This window comes from Phacochoerus africanus, chromosome 1 (genome assembly GCF_016906955.1).
Source record: "Phacochoerus africanus isolate WHEZ1 chromosome 1, ROS_Pafr_v1, whole genome shotgun sequence".
In the NCBI taxonomy this organism is placed as follows: Eukaryota; Metazoa; Chordata; class Mammalia; order Artiodactyla; family Suidae; genus Phacochoerus; species Phacochoerus africanus.
The window spans coordinates 280,715,170-280,738,868 of record NC_062544.1 but is presented as its reverse complement, the minus strand read 5'-3'; the positions used below and the strand labels follow the sequence as shown (position 1 = coordinate 280,738,868).

Below are 23,699 nucleotides of genomic sequence, written 5' to 3'. Positions count from 1 at the left end.
CTTGGGATCATAGGAATTCCAATGATGTTGGCACAATGTTTGGTGACATAAGACAAATGTTATGTCTTAAAAATAACTCGTTAGTAAAAGCTTTACAGAACCTACATTTTCTTTCTTTCTTTTTTTTTTTTTTGCTTCTTAGGGCCCAACCCACGGCATATTGAGGTTCCCAGGCTAGCTGTCAAATTGGAACTGCAGCTGCCAGCCTACACCAGAGCCACAGCAACATCAGATCCGAGCCACATCTTCAACCTACACCACAGCTCACGGCAACACCGGATCCTTAACCCACTGAGCGAGGCCAGGGATCAAACCCACAACCTCATGGTTCCTAGTTGTATTCGTTTCCTGAGTCACAGCGGGGACTCCAGATTCTTTTGAATCTTCTCAACAGTGGAAACGTTCATGCTGAGGACAAACTCTGTTTTGGAAAAAATCCAAGACACTCAGCTCAAAGCAATATTAGTAATTCCACTGAGGGTAAAAAAGGAAATATTGATATAAAATGAAGTGTACAGACGCTTTGAGGAGTTCCTGTCGTGGCGCAGTGGAAACGAATCCGACTAGGAACCATGAGGTTGCAGGTTCGATCCCTAGCCTTGCTCTGTGGATTAAGGATCTGGTGTTGCCGTGAGCTGTGGTGTAGCTTGCAGATGTGGCTTGGATCTGGCGTTGCTGTGGCTGTGGTGCAGGCCGGCAGCTACAGCTCCAATTAGACCCCTAGGCCTGGGAACCTCCATATGCCTCGGCTGCAGCCCTAAAAAGACAAAAACCAAAAAAAAAGAAGCTTTGAGGCTGGTTCCAAAGCAGGCATTCCAAAAATGTTTCAACAGGTGCTGTTCTGGAGTAAATACACTGCTTCAGGGGATACTCTGAATAAATGAAATTCTTTTAAATATGTCTAAGTTCTGTCACACCCATTTGATTTTTTTTTTAATCAGTCTCACTACTTCAAAGTAAATAAAAAATGTAATAAACTATGTCTTCAATTCTGATAAGGCACAACAGAGTAAAGTATTATTCCTCTGTCAAGAACAGAATTGAGATCATTCAGGCCCGTCTCCAACAATCTATGAGAAAAGAGAATCAGAGGGGCCCTAAAGAAAGACATTCATCTGTCACATCAAGTCCAAGGAAAGCAGGATGTCACAAGAAAAATGAACCACAGGTACTGTATGGAGCACTGAGAGAGGGGACATGAAAGACGATTAATTCTTTACCAGGTGGCAATTAGGGTTACACCTTCACACAGCCTAGGAAGCTTGAAGCTCAAGCTGGTAGAAAGGAGATATTGTTTATTCCTGAGGTAATTCTAGAACCATTTCAGTTTTTATCAAAAATGCAAAACCATGGAAAGCAAAGTATAAATCTGAGCAGTGCAGGTACATAAGCTTTCCAGGAGAGCCCTGAAGGACCCTGAGTAACGGAAACCACGTGTGCTCACACCCATATGTGTGTTATAAGAAGCCCACACTCCGGGAAATAATAAAATACCCAGGTACTTACTATCCAGAACTAAGAGATAATAACTTTAGCACTTTTACTTTTTTCTAATGTAAACATAAACCAAATTTTCTTTTCAAAAAAAAAAATAACATAAATTAAATTTAGGCATTTCAGAAAAAAAAATTATCAGGAAAGAATACAGATAGTGCTCACTAAGCTAACTGCAATAATCATTTCATGACATACCTAAGTCAAATCATGCTGTACACTTTAAACCCATGTACTTAAGAGTGTTATATGGCAATTACATTTCATTTCAATAAAATTGGAAGAGGAGAAAAAAAGTACCCAGAAGGAAATAAGCCAAAATGGGAAAACTATTTCAACAGGTCTTCTAAAATTAACGGTATATTTTAATGGTTTATTATCTACACATCTTACCTCAGGCTGTCCTATTCCAAGGAGTGAAATGGCAAGTCCATAGACTACTAAGACGTAGTTAATCATGGCCAGGTTCAATTGCTGTCAATAAAAGCACTCCAATTAAACATCTGAACATGATTCTGCCCAATCTGCCTCATGCCGACCCGTTAACCACAACAGTAAAAGAAGTATAATAAAATCTAATAATCACTAGGACTGGGATAAAGGCCAAAGAGAATTAGAAAATACACTTTGCAAAGACAGGTAATTATACTGCCATCAAGTATTTAAAGCACAGAATCACTGTCTCAAGAGTTCCTCGAAGGCATGGTTGATGACAGATGAGAAAACTGAGGTCAGATTCTTTTGTGTATAATGGATATTAGTAATAGACTAAGTTATTTGCCCTCTTGCAACCTTGCATAAACCACTAACCTAGTTAATTACCTTCTTTTTAGATAAGAAGATGTGACTAAAGTGAGTCCAAATCCTCGATTTAGTACTCTAATAAGAGAAGAAGCCAGGAGTTCTAATGAACACCAAACTCTAATGCGAGGAGAGCCCACACCTGGGTTGTATACTACATGCAACCACAAAGGCTGAGTCAGAGCCTTATCTGCTTCTCACAACCTGGAGCAGATTCAGTCCATCTTCACAGGGTCTAAAATATACTCATACAATGAATCAAAGCCCTGGTTCTCTCTACACTCATCTGAAAGGCATTAGCATTGACTGACAAGGTACAGGAGGGGCAATTTAACCTTTATTTTTTGAGGATCTAAGCCATTGAGCAATTCTGTGAAGGCCTGTGCGGCACTGCGGCAGCGCTGCTCCAACAAAGCCGTGTAGCCATCCTGGATTAAGCTTCTCAGCATTTTCATTATATTAGCAAAATCCTGCAAAAAAGAAATTCTATTTCAGTAATCCAGAGTTATACATGTTTAGTCGAAAACTTATGATGCCAAAGTATAACTGGCCATAAAACATGTAAATACCCAAAGCTGCCCTCCATGCACTTTGCTCCTTCCTCAGCACAGCACCCTTAAAGTGGAAAATAAAAGGTACTGCTTCACCATCCGAATCCCAACACTTCCAGTGCTGCCCATGACAAGAAAGGGTGGTTCATTTTATACTACATGGTGTGAAGCCTTGCTCACTTTTCCAGACAAAATAGACAGTATCTGCAAGTTTTAAAAGCAGAGACAAAGAACACTAGCCATCATTTAAATGAGTGAATTATTTGGCTGAGACCAAAACAATCAAATAAGAACAAGCAATCAATTTGTTGGTCACTATCAGATTTTAACAACTGCCTCATGCCATGGATCAAACCTTAACTCTCTGCAAGAAATGGGTATTTCAATCTAATCCTGCCTAACATGTACTTGAATATAACTAGATAAAATTACTGGGAAAGATATTATTAGGTTAAATGCAAAGCAAAGAGCATAAAGGAAAAAAAAGTGCTATAATGTACCCTGAAATAAAGTGAGAAAAAACTTCTGGCTTGAATATACATGTGCATACATTATTACGTGAAATTAAATTTTAGTTACATGGCAATAACTGTAAGACACAAAACGTTTCATAAAGACTGGCACGGCAAGCCTAGAGGTTACGCCTGATCTCCTCCCACCCTGCCATACACAGGTACACACTCAAGGGAACAGGAAATGCAAGTAAGTGACACATCTCACTGTTCCTAAGGATCAGTGAGGATCCGAAAGCAGAACCCACTGCACAAAGCACACAGGGAAAGCAGGCTGGCCACACAGTAACAAAAGTGCCTGTCGCTTCTTGTCCAATGAATCAAAGTTTAAGGGAACCTTCCCCCAGAATACACATGGCAAAGAGCAGCTCTCACATAAACTTGGTCTTTACTACACAGTGTTTAAAAAGCTCCGTGACAGTGGGAAAATTTAAAAAAAAAAAAAAAAAAAAAGCTCCGTGACGGCCATATTTATGTTAAGACAGGAATTTTAACAGCTACAGAAATGATGGGCTAGTGCCTGCAACTACTAGTTTAATTGGCCTTGAAGGAACTGATTCCATTCTAATCTCTTTCATTCTAGAAAACAGATCACCTGTCTCAAGATCTGCATTGAAAGCTGCAGGAAAGCGGGCTGACTGGCACCACACATACCCTTTCAGTCTTCAGCATGCGCAAGGGCCAACTAAACATGTGCTGAATGAACAAACCAAGGTTCAAAAATAACAGATCATTTTGACTTTTTTTTTTTTTTTTTTTTTCATTTCTTGGGCCACTCCCGTGGCATATGGAGGTTCCCAGGCTAGGGGTCGAATCGGAGCTGTAGCCACCGGCCTACGCCAGAGCCACAGCAACTCGGGATCTGAGCCGCGTCTGCGACCTACACCACAGCTCAGGGCAACGCCAGATCGTTAACCCACTGAGCAAGGGCAGGGACCGAACCCGCAACCTCATGGTTCCTAGTCGGATCTGTTAACCACTGCACCACAACAGGAACTCCCTTTATTTTATTTTTTTTTCATTTTTTTTTTCATTTTGATTTAAATGATCTTCTCATCTCTTTAAGTTCTTCATGGTTTTTAGAATCAGTCAGGTCAATAAAAATGACAATTTAAAAATCTCCAACCACTAGAAATTCTAAAAATGCTTTTATGCAACTAACTAGAAAGCTGTAGGAAAACAATTAAAAATGCTTGAAACATGCTATATTCCAGCAGCCCTTAGTAAGATTATCTGTCATACATACCTAAAGTAATTACTGAATTTTAAAATGACCTACATAAGCCTATTACATAAGCATTGTGTTCCATGTGAATACACACTTTGAGGGGTTAAATTTAAATCCAACATTTTATTTTAGAAGAAACAGAACTGTATTTACATAAAGCACTGAACTGTCAAAGCAGACTTATGAAACCCATTTAACCAAGAGAGATCTTTCACTGGGAACACATCGTCTACAGGTATTCAATGATGGGAATGGTGACTGGTTATCATTCTAGAGTCCATCAAGATCTAGTTCTTGCAGCTCTCTTGCGGCACACAGCAGGTTAAGGTTTCCAGTGTTGTCACTGTTGTGGCTCAGGTTGCTGCAATGGTGCAGGTTTGATCCCTGGCCCGGGAACTTTCAGGTGCTGTAGGGCGGCCAAAAATTCTATTTCCTCTTGACTTTTTTTTTTTTTTTTTTTTTGCTTTTTAGGGCCACACTTGCAGCATATGGAGGTTCCCAGGCTAGGGGTCCAATCGGAGCTGTAGTCACTGGCCTACGCCACAGCCACAGTAACGCCAGATCCGAGCCGTGTCTGCAACCTACACCACAGCTCATGGCAACACGAGATCCTTAACGCACTGACCACAGCCAGGGATCGAACTTGCAACCTCATGGTTCCTAGTCGGATTCGTTTCCACTGCGCCACGATGGGAACTCCCTTGACTCCGTTCTTATAAGCTGGATTTTTCTAAGCGTTTGTCCATTTTGTGTGTATTTTCAGCTTTCTTGGTATAATGTTGTTCATAATAGTATTTTGCTATGGTATTTGTAATACTCAAGGGTCTATAGTAGGGCACCCTTCTTCATCCTTGTAATTGTTTTATTGTGTCTTTTCTTCCCCCTTTCTTAATCAGTTTCTGTCCTGGTGTGTAAATTTTACTTACATTGCCAAAGAATCAACTTTTAGTTTTGTGGAGCCTTCATTATATGCTGTTTCATTTCATTATTTTCTATTTTGTTATCTCCTTCTCCTTTGGGGTTTCTTCCTAGCTCTGGGGATGAATGCTTCTTTAATTTAAATGTCTTTTGTTCTTTTAATACGCGCATTTAGTTTGATAAATTTCCTTTAATCTTTTAGATGTACTCTTTTGCATTAAGATGTTTTCTTTTAGATTTACAACAAAACAGAGAGGGAGATACAGAGATTTCCATCTACCCTCCTCCCTCACTTTCTTCTCAGAATTCGGTGTGTGTGTGTGTGCATGTATGCATGTGTGTAGGCAAATATGTGTGTAGGTGTGTACATACGTGTGTCTATGTGTATGTGTGGGTGGGTGTGTGGCTTTGTATGTATGCGTCTGTGTGGGTAAGTGTGTATGTGTATGTATATGTGTGTGAATGCTTTTTTAAACCAAGGACGAACCTACACTGACACACCGTCATCACCCAAAGTCCATAATTTACCATATGATCCACTCTTTGTTTTCTACATTCCATATGTCTGGACAAATATATGACTGTATCTATCATTTATATTATCACACAGAGGATTTTCAGAGCCCTAAAAATCTTCTGTGCTCTGCCTATTCCTCTCTTCCCCCTTAATGTAGATTTTTTCCTTAATTACTAAATACCACAGAAAAATTTTATAAAGCATTATCTGGTAAGTCAAAGAATAAAAAGTTTGTTCTTTAATGGCTTACAGTAAGTGTAATAAAACCACAAGTGTTTAAACTTTTAAAAATTATTTAAATCTTAAAATAGTTAATAGTTAAAACTCTGGGAAGCAAAGGTTCCCAAATATTTACATCTTTAGGAAGATTTGCTTCTTCCTGCTAAATCTTTGCGAAGCAAACAATTCTGCAGGGTCAACCATTAGTTACATCTCTGGTTCACACAATTATCAAGTTAAAATTGAAATCAGTGATAGTTTGGAAGTTCTCTTGTGGCATAGCAGGTAAATGATCCAGCATGACCACAGGTATGGCACAGGCAGCAACTGTGGCGCAGGTTCGATCCCTGGCCTGGGAACTTCCCCATGCCATGGGTGGGGCAAAAATAAAAAAAGAATTAAATCAGTGACAGTTTGGTTTCTTAGCAATCATCTACTAAATTATATGTCTATAACTAAAATTATTTTTAAAATAGTAGAGATGTAAATGATTAGACATAATCCTTGTGAAAAATGCTACGTCCAAAGACTTTGCTTTTCCATCAGCAAAACCTTTGCCTTTACCTGGTGTGCAGCTCTGGAAGATTTCGAAAACTGTTTCTCCAAGATGTTTTTCAAATCTACTGGTAAACTCCCTTGTGAATCAGAACTAAAAGAGAAAAGCACTGTTTTCAATTATTTGAAAATAAAGCAATCCTGCTTGTATTAAAAAATTTATTATTTACTGAAGGTCATTTTAAACACTAAGTCAATGGAGACTCACAAGTTCCTAAATAGGAATATTACCAAGATGCCAATTATCTTTAAATTACTCTCTAAATCCAATAAGAATCCCTGTGATAGTGGGGGAGAATAGATGAACGGATTTATAAAGACGACACGGAAGAAGAGCTCTTGAGAAAAACAGAAGAGACTGGGGGGTTCATGCTGATTCCCCAACACTGTTATTATACACCTACAGTCACCAGTAACAACAAAGTCCTGAAACAAGAAAGGTGCCCAGTAAACACTGTAACGATGCTCCAGCTCCTGTGAAAATCGAATCATAATATATAGCTGTTTCAAAAGGTCTGACCTCCGATGCTGGTGAAGGTTAGAAAGACTCAGGTACTCCAGGTGGTGTTTTCTGACACCACTTCTGACGCTAAAGGTGTAGGTTTTTGACACCAAGTACCAGTTACTTTTCCACACCAATTCTCCAACACCGAGCAGCCAACAATTCAATTCAATTTTGACACCAACTCTGGAGTTAATAATTCAGGCCCCATGGGTTAAAGGCTCAGTCTCACAAGACTGCCCTCACCTGGGCAACAATGTGGCCCCCAGACTACACACCTCTGCCCTGCCAACTACAAATTCAGGGATTCCCGTGACCAACCCTTAGGTTCCCGAGCTCCCCAGGACGACGCAGAGAACCCAGGAAAGCTCTTTACTTACTGTCACGAGTTAGGATAAAGGAGGTAACTCGGGAGCTGCCCAACAGAAAAGAGGCACGGGAAGACGTGGGGAGGGGGGGGGGCCCCCCCGCCGGCTTTCACGCTGTCCCAGAGTGCACCACCTCCCCAGCACTTCGATGTATTCACCAACCCAGAAGGTTCCCGAGCCCCTGTGTTTAGAGGTTCTTATCGAGGTTTCATTACACAGGCATGAGTGATTAAATTACTGGATTTAATTTAACTTAACTCAATTTCCAGTTTCCTTCCCTTCCCCAGAGATCGGGGGTAGGGGGCTGAAAGTTCCAACCCATCACACCCTTGGTCTTTCTGGGGAGCAGTTTCAACCCCAAAAGGAGGAGCCCAGCCTAGAGCCACTCTATCAGTATAAACTCAAGCAGGGAGGAAGGGGCTTGTTACGAATAACAAAGATGCTCTCCTCTCTCAGGAAATCCCAAAGGTCTTAGGAGCTCTGTGCCAGGAACTGGGCACAGAGGCCAAATACATATACATTTTTATTATACCACACTCTCTCACAGCTTAGTAGGACTGTGAACACGGCTCACTTTCCCAGGAAAATCTGGCACTATCTACTGAAGTTAAAATCACACATCCGGGGAGTTCCCGTCATGGCACAGCAGAAACAAATCCAACTAGGAACCATGAGGTTTCGGGTTTGATCCTTGGCCTCCATCTGTGGGCTAAGGATCCGGCATTACCGTGAGCTGCGGTGTAGGTCACAGGCACAGCTTGGATCCTGCGTTGTTGTGGCGTGGCACAGACCGGCAGCTGTAGCTCCAATTTGACTCCTAGCCTTGGAACCTCCATATGCTGCAGAGTTGGCCCTCAAAAGCAAAAAAAAACAAACAAACAAACAAACAAAAAAAACCACATGTCCCCTCTTACCCCTCTGACAGCAAGGGCACTCTAGAAATCTCTCCTTCACATAGATCTATACTATGAAATACCTTGCAGCCGTGAAAATGAGGGCTGTAGACCTCCACGGTCTGATATGGGAAAGTACTCAAGGCATTTGGAAAGAGAGAAAAGCAAGCTGAAGGACAGAATGGTTCTAACAACAATGAAGACGATAGTGCTGACAATAATGATAGGTCAAGTGTACTGAGCATTCACTCTGTTCCAGGGCGCTCAGTGTTTTACGGAGTTACCCCATTTAATCATTAAGTAACTCATAAAGTAGACATAATCAAGAAGAGCATTCCGTTTGAAAACAAAGTATCAATAAATTTATCTTTAACAAAACAAGTTAAAATTTTAACTATGTATTCCAGAATGAGCATTTGATTTGGCTTCTTTTTGTGGTGAGGGGAGGGGGCTAAGAGGAAGACTCAGGACTTTTCTAACAAGTAACAGAGCAACATAAAGTCTTGCTTTATATTTAGCTTTCGTAGCAACATCAAAAACAGCACCCAACAAGGAATCAGCCTCAAGAAATGAAGAGAAAGCTAAACACCAGTTTAACTGTGGCAAAATTGGCTTTGCAGTTTCTCCAGCATTACTTTCACTGATTTCATGAATTTCTGTATCTGTGCTAAAATTTATAATTTCTCTTTGCAATCAATCTTTGTAGGTAATGGGGGATTAACTACAGTGGCAAGAGTTCCTAGTGGGGGGAATGTTTGATAGAACAGATTCTATTTTATTTTATTATTATTATTTTTTGTCTTTTTAGGGCCATACCCACAGCAGCATATGGAGGTTCCCAGGCTAGGGCTCAAGTTGGAGCTGCAGCTGCCAGCCTATACCACAGCCACAGCGACGCAGGATCTGGGCCAAGTCTGTGACCTACACCACAGCTCAAGGCAATGCCAGGTCCTTAACCTACTGAGTGAGGCCAGGGATCGAACCTGGGTCCTCATGGATGCTAGTCAGATTCGTTTGCTGAGCCATAATGGAAACTCCTAGAACTAATTTTATAAGTGGTCAGTTCATCAGTAAATCCTTTCCTCTAATGGGATAATTACTCAATAGGGCTTCTGAATATACACATCTATGTATTCGGTATATGCAGAGTAAGTTTCTAGGTGGTCAAGAAGCTGCTAACAGCAAGTTTCTAAAGGAAGGCACTACAGAAGGAATTGAGAGAGGTAAAATAAAGTGAACAGGGAGGATACTAAATTTTCACTTTATACTTCTCTGAATATTTTTTCTCTTATGAGCATGTATTTTAGATTTAATTTAAAAAATTAATACTATTATAGCTCATACTACATGACTTTCAGAAATCAGTATTAACATCCCAGGATTAATAATATTTTAGCCAAAAATGACCCTTTCCTGAAGATATTCCCTTTCCTGAAGATATGTTTTCAAATATATAGATATTTTAGTACCTTGTCATAGGACACATAATTAAAGGTAGCTATTACTTAAAAGAGATTTATTTTTCCTTTTTCTTTTTTCTTGGGAGGAAGACATTACAGAAACAACAAGAAACATAGATAAAAAAACATACCTGAACTTCTCCAATTCATTGTTTCGGGATTTTTGTTTTCCTTTATATTTTGGAGGCTGACCTGTGAATACAGAAGTATTTGTTCCTGAAATGTGTACATAAAAATCTACAAGCTTGAAAGTGAAACAATTTTTTTTTAAAAAAGCAAACTGGAATAAGAAAGCAGTATTGTATGTGTGTCTAACTATAAACAAGTAAGCCAAAAAGGACGCTAGGGATGATGTTTTTCTACGTATGCTAGAAAATTACTGCAAAGATAAATGATAATGATGATTATCACCTCGGCTTAGAGTGGACACAGAAGATACAGGCTGGAGTTGCTGTTCTCAGGTAGTTAACCAGATGGGAAGCAAAGACAGGTCCTTCAATAATTAAACAACAATCCTCACTAAGAGGAAAAGAAGGTACCATGTTGACATAGCCACATTAATTCCACAGTAACTGCTCTTAAAACTCCTAGGAGGGAAAAATCTCTTAAATCTGGAGTGGTTGGGGAAAGCGTTAGTGGGAATGCAGCATTTGTGTTCAGTTTTAAGAAACAAGTAGGATTTGCACAGAATGGGCCAAATGAAGTTCATGATAAGAAAACCAAGTACACCTGTGTGATTTGGTGAGTTAAGTGAGGACAGACTGGAGAGGGGCTGCAAAGGCAGGTGGGGTGAGTGTCACAGGTCCAGTGCTTCCGACTCTCCAGCTGGGAAAGCTCGCCTTCATCCCTCTGGAAGGAGAAGAGAGGCGCTGCACGCTTCTGGGCAGGGGGTGACCTGCACAAAGCTGTGTGGCACAGAGCACAGCAAGGGGTTGGGAGTATCTGCTGGAAGCTTTGGGAGAGTCGGCAAAGGCAAGTCAGAGCCTGTGTATTAGGGAGGGGATAAGAGCCTGAGCTGCTTTGGGTGGCCTCAGAAAACGACAGCAGTTTCTAGAAAGAAACAAGTTTTTAGTGTGATTCCTTCTATGAAACCTAGGACAAAGCTATTTAACTCTGGGACCTTAATTTCTTCAACTGAATGTAGATATGGAAGTGTGAAGGGTATTTAAATTACTTCAATGTGCTGTTTGATAATAACGGCTTAAGACATGCCATAAATTAAAAGCTGTTTTGCAAAAATGGTTTTATTCTCAAAGACTTTTCACGTGCTATTAGACTCCTCTCAGGTAAGACAAACACCTGCGTCTCCCCCTCTTTGTAGCTGTGCTGAAGTGCTAATCAGCAGTAATGGGTGGGTACAAGGCACTGGAGCCCCAAAGAAGACAAAACTGTGGGAAGTAAAAGACAGAAATGGCTGCCAGCAGTAAAAGCACTGAAAAAACAAATGAACCAAAAAATAAGTGAAAGGAAAAGAGGGTTACAGGATCGGTAACTAGAGGTCAACAATCTCACCACAATAACCCTAGAAGGAACACACAAAAGCGTGAGATGCTTGTGTGTAACAACAACCTTGAGTGGTCAAGAAAATCTGAATTCTCTCCATTTTTAAAAGGCAGAGAAGAGTGTAATCCACCATAGAATGATTTCCTTCAAGCAAAAGTAGCACAAACGGACAATGAGAAATGAGGCATGAGTATCTGCTTTTCTGGAGCCTTTCATTTCCCAAAGGTGCCAAGGTGTGTATGAGGTCTTGCTGTGTGTGTCTGCGTACTTCCTAGATATAGAAATAAACAAATGCACTAAGCACATACAATTTAAACAAACTAGTATTAGACTAAAGCATTCATTCTCAACACAGGTACATCACCCACAAAAAGGTAGTAACTGGTTACTGGACGATGAAGGAGACCTAGCTCCTCATGTATAAAGCACACACGTGTATGCAACATATACAGAAATAAACAGATGGTGTTACAGTTCCAGGAGGGCAAGGTAACTAGGGGGAAAGATGTCTAAAAAGGCTCTGGGGGCAGGGAGCAGACGATGAAATAAAAGGAGAGTGACACTGGCCTAGTGGAAATCAGCAGACCAAGAAGCGCTTCATCTTTCCTTTCCATTCCTTTTCTTTGGAGTCCAAAATTAAATGTATTAAACAATATAAGACTGAGCACTGATTTCAAAAAAATGTTCAGTGTTTTCTTGACACTGAAGCATCGTAAAGTAAAAGGAGACTGATAACAAACATGAGTGAAGCTTCTGCAGATTTTAGGGCGCAAGAGTTTAGGCAGCACTATACTCATTTAACACCAATTTACATAAGGAAAAACTCACTTGATGGTGGCAGAAACTCAGGATGACAGTCGCAATCATCTACCTTCGAAGCTTCATCCACCGCCTGCCATGAAAATAAAACGAGTCAGACTTTCAAAGAGATACAGCCATGAAGAATTCAAGAGCTAAATAATAAAACAGAGTAGAACAGAATTTATCCAAGTGCCTAAAACACCCAGCTTTACCAGATGACTAAATAAAATGATAAATACTGAACAACAGTTACTGGATGAATACTAGCACAACTGTCCTCATGCTCCTCTCCCTGAGTACAGCTTCTCTGACACATTCGTTATCAACAACAAAAGGACTAGACTGCGGGTTGGAAAAGTTCCCTTCAATGCCTACCACCCACCTAACCCCAGGGCATCGCTTTGCTTTTTCCCCCTCAAGCCCTAGAAGGAAGTATCACTGTGAACTTGGTTAAACCTGCTGAGCTTTGAGTATGCTACAGTTGAGAGAAAAACGCAGATACACATCCTCCGGGACACTGATCACAGAGCCAGGTTACAGGCTTAGAGATGCCCTAAGAAACGAGCAGATAGGTTCTGAGTGCAGTAATGAACCAAGGGCTGGGGATCCCTGCTGTTAAGAACAAGAGACGGGAGAAATACCTTGGGCAGAGAAAGGAACAGGGTGCCTCCCAGGCCCAGCACAGCACAAACAGGGTGGCTGGGCTGGTGCACTGCCAAGCAGCCAAGCAGTCACTTGTCACTCATTTCCAAGTGGCTACTGGACTAAGACATGTAAAGGGGAAAAAGAGAACTATCGAAATGCCAAAAAGAAATTTAGAAAAAACATTGGGAAAATCCACAAATGTGATTTCAAAAAAAATTTTGTAACACTGAGATAGTAGTTGTAGGAGGGAACCAGATTAATTAAAAGAATCATTCTCTTGATGTCAATAGGCAAAAATGGGTTCATATTATCAAAACATTTAGTTTCCATTACCATAAAAATACTGTAAAAATGTGAGACCATCTATACTTGAAATAATTTTAATTTTTAACCGAGCTTACCTTTAGATTCTGATTACCACCGTTTGCCATTTCGTGGTTAGTTTTTCTGGAATTTCTTTCAGTCTCCACAAAGTTAAGTGAAGTACTAAATGCAGGTGCTGATAAATTAGGTATATAGGCTCTGAATGAATTTAAAAAAAAAAAAAAAGGAAAGAAAGGAAGAACTACTTTATTTCCATTAATATTTTTTAAAAGTTAAACTTCAAACAAAGAACAAGCATAGCCTTTTTTCCTTGAAAGCAAGGTCATATAGCTTCAAAAAGAATCTCAACCTCTGCGATTGGGTTTTATACATAAGTATTACTTTAAATTTGTGGTTAGAAACTCAAAATAGGAGTTCTCCTGTGGCACAGAGGATGAAGAATCCAGTGCTGTCACTGTTGTGGCACAGGTAAGATCCCTGACCTGGGAACTTTCACCTGCCTGGGGAGCAGCACTCCCCCCACAAAAAAAACCTTCAAAATAGACTATGAACAGTTAAACGTTTTCTGGCTTCTAATATTAAAATAAGTAAGTCTGCTTTAATTTAACAGCTTCAATATCTTAGGTATTTAAGCATGTGGGAAAAGCTTTATCTATTTTAATTGCCAAGTAAAAAGATGTAGAATCCTGGCAGCTATTTGTTTTCTTAAGAACATACTCATGTCTATCTGCTGCCTGTTTCTAGCAGGAGTGTTAGCTTGTGCAAAGCTGTCCGCAGGCTGCAGGCAGATGTTTCCAGGACAGAGGTGAGCCTTGCTGGTGTTCTAGGCTGCCAGGACCCTCGGGGCCAAAACTGGGGCCAATCAACCACGGTGGTGTCCAATTAACACTTCACCCCACAGGCTTGGATCTCCAATATATACATATGCAAATGGTTCCGCAAAACAAATGAAACAAGTCACGAGTCGCTTGATCTTACAAACACTTTATTTTTTTTTTTTTTGCTTTTTAGGGTCTCACCTGCGGCATAGGGAAGTTCCCAGGCTAGAGGCTGAATTGGAGCTACAACTGCCAGCCTACACCACAGCCACAGCAATGCAGGATCCAAGCCGTGTCTGAAAACCCACACCACAGCTCATGGCAAGGCCGGATCCTTAACCTACTGAGGGAGGCCAGGGATCGAACTCACATCTTTATGGATCCTAGTCGGATTTGTTAACCGCTGAGCCATGAAGGCGAACTCCAAAACTTTATTACATAGTTGATTTACAATGTTGTGTCAATTTCCGTACAGCAAAGTAACCCAGTCACACACATGTATACATTCTCTTTTTTTCTTTTTTTTCTTTTTACAGCCACACCCACAGCATATGGAGGTTCCCAGGCTAGGGGTCCAATTGGAGCTGTAGCCACCGGCCTACGCCAGAGCCACAGCAACACGGGATCCGAGCCGTGTCTGCGACCTACACCACAGCTCACAGCAACGCTGGATCCTTAACCCACTGAGCAAGGCCAGGGATCGAACCCACAACCTCATGGTTCCTAGGTGGATTCATTTCCGCTGAGCCATGCTGGGAACTCCATATACATTCTTTTTCTCATATTATTTTCCATCATGTTCTATCCCAAGAGACTAGATATATAGTTCCCCCTGCAGGACCTCAATGCTTGTCCATTCTCAATGTAATAGTTTACACCTACTAACCCCAAATTCCCAGTCCATCCCACTCTCTCCCCAAACCAACACTTAAAAAACCTCCTCTAGTCCTTCCAACCCCAACTTTATTGTAATGGTTGCTATTATCTACCACAGCGTAAAATAGCAACTCCGAAACTCACAGAGCAAAATCGTTCCAAGTAACAGCTAGTTAACTCACCTGCTTTCATAAAAGGCCTTAATTGGATTCCTAGTTGGTGTTAGACCTGTAAAAATGAATCACACACATAGTAATCAGTGGATTGAAAACATATTTTAAAAGATTTTCACATTTCCTTTAAGCTGACAGTAAGAGTATCGAACTTAGAAAACCAAAAACTAAACCTAAACAACTTTATACTTCTGGACATTTTTAGTTTTAGGATGGTGTCAACAAAAATGTTACACAAACCTCATGTGACCTCCGGTATTACCTGATTTCGTTGACTAGATGCAGCAATCTATAAATCTGAATCAGAGATGGTACCTGTCTTCAAGGAGCTCACAATCTTATCCTCATATTCTGCTGGATGACAGCATCTGCTAGAGAACTAGAACTACTCAAGTCAGCTTCCTAAGACACGAACCACCCCAAGAAGAAAGAGCAGGAAAGAGCTGTATGCTCACAGCAGAGTAAGGTGATTTCAGGCACTGGAGAAAGCAAAAGGACTCAGGAGAGAGAATAAGGACCGAATAAAAATTGGGAATTCCTAGCCTGCACACCAATTTCTGATGTATATGTGTATATATGTACATTCAGCAGGCTACAGGATTAGCCACAAACTTGGTGCAAAAACATCAAACCACGCTACTGAGGGGCCTTTTCTTTAGGAAATAACTGTAAATAATGAAAGAAAAATTTACAACCAATTTGTTTTCTATTTTTTTATTTTTTTGGTCTTTTTGTCTTTCCTAGGGCCGCACCTGCGGCACATGGAAGTTCCCAGGCTAGGGGTCTAATCCGAGCTGTAGCCGGCCTACTCCAGAGCCACAGCAATGCAGGATCTGGGCCGCATCTGTGACCTACACCACAGCTCACAGCAACGCCAGATCCCCAACCCACTGAGAAAGGCCAGGGATCGAACCCGCAACCCCATGGTTCCTAGTCGGATTTGTCAACCACTGAGCCATGACGGGAACTCCCAATTCGTTTTTTAAAAGGCTTTACTTCATTCAAAATTTCAAGAAGGCACATTTTTCTATAGAAGAATAATTTGTTGCTATCTATTTCAAATAAAAAATACAAATCATTTATAATTACCTACTGGAATATAACACTAACATATTTCCACATGAATAGAAATTAAAAACTTAAGTGAGTTGACCAAGATAACATAACAAAATCAGTACAAATCATCTTGATTTATGGTCCTCCATTAATCCAAGAAACCCATCTTCCAAAGTTTTAAAGGGAATTCAACTGTTAACCAAAAGAATCTTATGTGAAATACCTTGCAGGTCTTCTATTTGTTTTTGTAACTTTACATGCTGCTGAATTAGATCCTTGATGCCCTCAGGGTCATTTTTACAGAGTTTTTGAGCTTTTATGTTTGCTTGCAGGGCCCAGTCATATTCCCCCAGCATAGAAAGGGCAGCACAATAACGATAATGACCCTGTTCCAAAAAGATAAATTTAATTTTTTTCTCAAAAATAGGCTTAAGTTAAAGAAAATAGATAAAGAAAAAAATATTTTGCTTGCAAACTGATTACTTAAAATGTTAGATTAGGATCCTATCAATAAAAACTAAATAAAAATGTTAATAACCTCTCAGGAAATAAAATTATCTAAATGAGCTAAGTGAAAAGCTACGAACAGTATTCATAATAATTTTTAACAATTGACTAGTAGTCAGTTTTTCCACTTGAGATTTTTTTGTACTCCTCCAAAGAAAATGATTAACTTTTATTGTACATATTTTACTAATAAAGAAATAATATTATTTTGTCCTAAAGTATAAAAAAATGATTCATTATGTCACTTAATTTTTAAAAAAATACTTTCAGCAGTAAATAAGTCTCTTAGTCATTACATTCCCTACACCTTTGAAATCAAAAGAACTCTAGAGCTAGAATCAGCTTGTGCAGTAGTTTTCCAATCCCTCTGAAAAGCATGGGCACAGATAAGGGGTATATCCAGGCTAGATATTCCAAATACCTCTTTTTTTTTTGGTCTTTTGTCATTTTTTTAGGGCCACACCCTCAGCATATGGAGGTTCCCAGGCTAGGGGTTGAATCAGAGCTGCAGCTGCCGGCCTACACCACAGCCACAGCAATGCCAGATCCAAGCCACGTCTTCGACCTATACCACAGCTCACAGCAATGCTGGATCCTTAACCGACTGAGCAAGGCCAGGGATCGAACTTACAACCTCACGGTTCCTAGTCGGATTCGTTTCTTCTGCGCCATGACGGGAACTCCCAATTACATCTTTCTCAATCAGCTTTTAATTATTTTATCTCTCAGTATAGTTCTTGGTTTTAGGATCCAAAAACCACTGATTTACTCTTAACTCTATAAAGATCAGGCTGTTTTATTTTGTTGCAGCTGGCCTCATTTATGCACTCTGGGAAGTCTACATAAAGCCTTAAGATTTTAGTCTAGAAAACTAATATTACCAAACCCGGGGCTAACTGAGCCAAGCCCTCTTCTAACTATTCCCAAACCAAACTCGTTTTAGGCACAGTATCTCCACTGAAGAAGTGATTTACAAGTGCAAAGGGCTACAACCTGGCCTAACGCCACACTGATTTAGAGACAAACCAAAGAACTTAGGACTCCAGGTCCAAAGCTCTTCTCTCTTTGCTGCACATTTTACAAAGAACATTCTGACTCTATGAGAAAATATGAAATCAGAAATAAGTGATCCTTTTAAGAAAGATGAGCCTTTCACTAAAAGGAGGCAGAAACAAGCAGAGGACCTCCGTGCACGCAGGTTCAGTGCCTTTATAACCTGCCCTGGCGCACCGGCCCAGACTGTGAGTCCCGGAGCACTTCTTGGCCAGATTGTTCAGGCTCAGGTTGATTCACATTCAGATAGCATGTGGTTAAACTCTGCTTTTCCTCCAAAGGCATAAGCAAATAAAGAGATCTCACAGATAGGCTACAAGATCAAAATTCTATCCACTAAACAGTTATCAACGTCAAAGTTTAGATAACTGCATTTAAAAAAATCACAGCATAGGCAATTCAGAGAAATTATAAACCTTACCTGCTAAATGTGTAGGGAACACTTTATTTTTCTCTCTTTTCCACCCACCTTTCTCATCTTTTACTGGGTCCTTTCCCCTAAACTCTGTAAAATTCTATCAGTTAAGAAAGGGGTTTTTTCAGATCTTTCTGAGTGATGCTTTCTGAGATCTTTCTGAGTGATGCTAAAATTAAAGGCATCTCACAAAGTTTCTTGAGCCCAATTACAATAGAAAATTTTGCTCTTCTCTGACATTCTCATTCTCTACCACATACATTGTCCATCTGCCTAACATCCACTCCTTTTGTGTGCCATCATGTCCCTACTCCACACAGTAATGGCAGGACTGTCAACTCCAGTGCCCCCATCCCAACAATGACTGGTAAAGGAGAAGCATAGTGGTGTCCCACAAAACTGGCCAAGTGAAATGCACCACTTACCGGGACATAGTAATTGATCCACAGGTAGGAACATGGCTCAACCGGGAAAAGTCTGAGGCATCCCATAGGTATACTATATAAATACTAAAAGAGGTTCTCTTTCCACTAGAATTAATTAGGGTATCAGTCAGTTTGGGACTCCTACTTTTTCAAAATGAAGCCAAGGGAGCCTTGTGTTCTAACTACCACTTCTGGTCAAGATGGAGTTACAGGAATTGGATATACCCTCTTGCCTAAAACAAAGAAACAAGGACAAAATACACCAAACAAAGGTTTGCAAGACACTGCTTATCAGCCAACAAGAGAGTGATCCCTGAGAGATGAGAAACACAGAAATCAAGTCCTATGATTGCTCTGGCTTAGTGAAGAAGTTTCTAAGCCACGGCACAGGAAGAAGGAGCCCAAGGAGAGATAAAATCTCAGTTAAGTCCAGGAAAGCCAAGGTAGCTCAAGTTCACAGGGTAGAGGACCAGAGAAGAAAGAGCTGGACAGGGAACTCCAGAGATCTTCAGAGAGTCCCCTTTGAGTCTTCAGCTCAGTATCCATCAGTGCATCCATGTGGGACAACTACCCAAGCTAGGGAGAGAACCACTATGAAAGATGAGAAGCAAACAACAGTCAGAACTCACACAGGGCCAGGAATAATTTCTATTCCCATGGACCAGAAGGGAAAACATATTCACAGAATATTAAGTTGTAGGTATTAAATAGGGTACTCAAAAGAAAAAATTAGTCCTAGACAAATACCACTATGGTAGTACCCAACAACACCCCAAAGGATCTGTTTCCAACTAACTTCCTACATCTCAAAACAAAACTCAGAAGTATTTACAGAAATACAGAAATACCAGTATAACACAAGGTAAAATTCACAATATCCAATATCCAATCAAAAATTACTAGGTATGCAAAGAAGGAAAATGTGATCTATAATGAAGAGAAAAATCAAGCAGCCAAAAACAATCCAGAAATGATAGAGGTGATAGAATTAGCAGATAAGGACATTAAAACAGTTATAAATACATTTCACATGTTCAAGAGCTAAGAGGAAACTGAACATATGAAAGACATGAAATATATAAGAAACACTCAAACTGAAATTCTATAGATGAATGCTATGGAAATAAGGCAGATTAGACGTAGCAGAAGAAAAGATCAGTGAACTTGAGGACAGAGCAACAGAACCCAGGTAAAACGGAACAGAGAAAGCAAAGTGAGAAAAAACACTGAAAATGATGCTAACAAAGAGGGAAGCACCACTGAGAAACAGAAAGAAAAATGTGTACAGATCTGGATCCAATCATGCCTGAAGCAGACCCCGAGACTTTTCAATTACATGAACCAAGAAATTCCCTCTTCTACTTATGCCATATCCGAGTTAGGTTTTGTAAATTAAAAGGTTCTTGAGGACGTTTTGTGAGGCTATTGGTCTGTATCCTATACAGAATCACCTAAAGACAATGCGCATGGGGACAACACTGTTAATCAACTGTACTTCAATTAGGGAAAAAAAAAAAAAAAGACAATGCACATGGAAGTATAAATAGCTGTTGACTATACCATAAAAACTCACTCCTGGAGTTCTCTTGTGGCACAGCAGGTTAAGGATCCAGCATTGTCGCTGCTGTGACATGGGTTTGATCCCTGGCGTAGGAGCTTCCATTTCCACATGCCACGAGTGGGCCAAAAAAAAAAAAAAAAAAAAACCTCACTCTTTAGGATACAATAACTCACTCTCTCTTAAGCCTAAAAGTATGTGTTAGGACTTATATAGTATTATAAATCAACACAATAACAAATAATAACAAATAATAAATAAAAGTATATCTAAGATAACTAACGCTGTACCAGTCTTACCTGAATGGAAAAAAGAAGAAAAAAATAGCCCACCCACACATGGAAACCTACAGAGTACCTTCCTATGGAGACTTATATCCTACAGGCTTGACTCAAAAGACTCAGGTTCAATACCCTCAGGCCATGCACAAAAATAAACTCAAAGTGGCTGAAAGACTTAAATATAAGACAAGACACCATCAAACTCCAAGAAGAGAACATAGACAAAACACTTTCTGACATTAACCTCATGAATATTTTCTCAGGTCAGTCTCCCAAAGCAACAGAAATAAGAGCAAAAATAAACCAATGGGACCTAATCAAACTGAAAAGCTTTTGCACAGCAAAGGAAACCCAAAAGAAAACAAAAAGACAGCTTACAGAATGGGACAAAAGAGTTTCAAACAATGCAACTGACAAGGGCTTAATCGCTAGAATATATAAGCAACTTATACAACTCAACAGCAAAAAAGCCAAGAACCCAATGGAAAAATGGGCAAAAGACCTGAATAGACTGTTCTCCAAGGAAGATATACAGATGGCCAACAAGCACATGAAAAAATGCTCAACATCGCTGGTTATAAGAGAAATGCAAATCAAAACTACCATGAGATACCACTCACACCAGTCAGAATGACCATCATTAATAAGTCCACAAATAACAAGTGCTGGAGGGGCTGTGGAGAAAAGGGAACCCTCTCCTGCACTGTTGGTGCGAATGTAAACTGGTACAGCCACTATGGATAACAGTTTGGAGATACCTTAGAAATCTATACGTAGAACTTCCATACGGCCCTGCAATCCCACTCTTGGGCATATATCCAGACAAACCTCTACTTAAAAGAGACACATGTACCTGCATGTTCATTGCAGCACTATTCACAACAGCCAGGACATTGGAAACAACCCAAATGTCCATTGACAGACGATTGGATTAGGAAGATGTGGTATATATACACAATGGAATACTACTCAGCCATAAAAAAGAATGACGTAATGCCATTTGCAGCAACATGGATGGAACTAGAGACTCTCATACTGAGTGAAATGAGTCAGAAAGACAAAGACAAATACTATATGATATCACTTATAACTAGAATCTAATATACAGCACAAATGAACCTTTCCATAGAAAAGAAAATCATGGACTTGGACAACAGACTTGTGACCGCCCGGGGGGAAGAGGGAGGAAGTGGGAGGGATCGGGAGCTTGGGGTTATTGGATACAACTTGGAATGGATTTACAAGGAGATCCTGAGTAGCATCGAGAACTATGTCTAGATACCTATATTGCAACAGAACAAAGGGTGGGGGAAAAAACGTATACATGTAAGAGTAACCTGGTCCCCATGCTGTACAGTGGAAAAAAATTAAAATAATAAAACAAACAAACAAAAAAGACTCAGGTTCATAATTAATTCTAAAGTAAAAGGACTCTTATAAAAGTAAAGAATGCACCTTACTCAGTCTTATTTTGTTTTCCAAGTTTAAACTATGCTTTAATGAACATGCCTTTCTGGTAAAATAAAATAATAAATGACTTCAATACATAGTTACCAATTTTTTTGAATACTTACACTAAGAGTTGTGTTTTTCATCTACATAAATACTTTTGCAGTCATCAAAAAATTCCCAAGTTAAAAAAATGAGTGAACCCAAATAAATGCAGTCAACTAATCTTTGATCAAAGGCATTGCAATGGAGCAAAGACAGTCTTTCCAACAAATGACACTGGAACTGGAAATCTACATGCAAAAAAAATGAATCCTAATCTTACACACTCCACAAAAACTGACTTGAAATAGATACTGACCTAAAGCTCCTAAAGGATAACACAGAAACCTTGAATACGATGATGACTTTTTAGACACAACACCAAAGGCATGACCCATGAAAGAAATAACTGATAAGATGAATTTGATGAAAATTAAAACTTATGCTCTGTAAAAGAAAACATCAAGAAAATGAGAAAATATTTGCAAAAAAATAATTTATAAAACTGTATTTCTTATGTATTTTATCCACAAGAACTCTTAAAACTCAACAATAAAACTATCAAATAAAGAATGGGCCAAAGACCTGAACAAACACCTCATCAAAGAAGACATAAAATGGCAAATAAACACATGAAAAGATGCTCCACGTGTCATCAGGGAAATGCAAACTGAAACGACAAGATGTCACCACATCCATCAGAACAGCCAAAATTCAGGACACTGGTAATGTCAAGTGCTGGGAGGGTATGGAGCAACAGGGACTCTCATTCACGGCTGCTGGAAGTGCAAAATGGTACAGCCACCTTAGAAGCAAGTTTGGCGTTTCTTAAAAAATTAAACCTATTCTTATCATGTGATCCAGGAACTGCACTCCTTGGTATTTATCCAAAGGAGTTGAAAGCATATGTCCACACAAAAACTTGCACACAGATTTTTTTTTTTTTAGCAGTTTTATTTCTAATTGCCAAGCATTGGAAACAATCAAAATGCCCTTCAATTAATGAATGAATAAACAAAGTGGGGTATATCCAGACAATGTAACATTATTCAGTGATAAAAAGAAAGAGCTTATCAAGCCATCAAAAGACAAAGAAGAAATTTAAATGCCTGTTACTAAGTGAAAGAAGCCAATCTGAGAATCCTATACATCTTACAATTCCAACTATATGACATTCTGGAAAAGGTAAAACTTACGCAGAGAGTAAAAAGATCCATGATTGCCAGGAGTTTGGGGGCGGGGGGGAAGGATGGAAAAGCAGATTAGAGGATTTCAGGGCAGGGAAAATACTCTGGATGAACCGTAATGGTGGAATAAATATCACTGTACATTTGTCCAAACCTGCAGAACGCACAGCACTTATGGATGATTATGAAGCGCCCGCACAGGTTCATCAGTTTTTATAAATGGTTCACTCTGTTGGGGGATGCTGATAATGGGGGAGACTGGGCATGCGTGGGGGCAGGGAACTTACTGGAATCTCTGGACCTGCCTAATTTTTCTTGAACCTAAACAACTCTTAGGAAAGTCTTTAAGAAAAAAAAGGGCAAATATTTTATGTTTGGTAAATTAAGCCAGGAATAAACATTCCACATAAAATCCTCAAAGTAATTTTAAAAGTTCTGGTATTCTTTTTCTTTTCCTAAATTGGTAATATATTGAATTAGCATCTCTGGAAAACCAGCATCATGGTGTAGGTTTCAGCATTAAGTCTATCATCCATTCATTCTGTAAATGAATTTATAGAGGACCTGC

At 39.7% G+C, this 23,699-nt stretch overlaps 1 protein-coding gene across 10 annotated transcripts in view; it reads right to left on the bottom strand.

The window, feature by feature from the left end:
• The window catches only part of TTC3 (tetratricopeptide repeat domain 3), a 125,817-nt gene that overhangs the window by 62,196 nt on the left and 39,922 nt on the right, over nt 1–23,699 (bottom strand). For all 10 annotated transcript variants that reach the window (XM_047796344.1, XM_047796363.1, XM_047796318.1 and 7 more), the window contains 8 exons: nt 16,438–16,600; nt 15,168–15,213; nt 13,369–13,489; nt 12,350–12,413; nt 10,150–10,210; nt 6,805–6,889; nt 2,631–2,765; nt 1,888–1,968 (listed from right to left, as the gene is read on the bottom strand). In XM_047796344.1, coding sequence (XP_047652300.1) covers nt 1,888–1,968; nt 2,631–2,765; nt 6,805–6,889; nt 10,150–10,210; nt 12,350–12,413; nt 13,369–13,489; nt 15,168–15,213; nt 16,438–16,600 — 756 coding nt within the window. The remainder of the gene's footprint in view (nt 1–1,887; nt 1,969–2,630; nt 2,766–6,804; nt 6,890–10,149; nt 10,211–12,349; nt 12,414–13,368; nt 13,490–15,167; nt 15,214–16,437; nt 16,601–23,699) is intronic.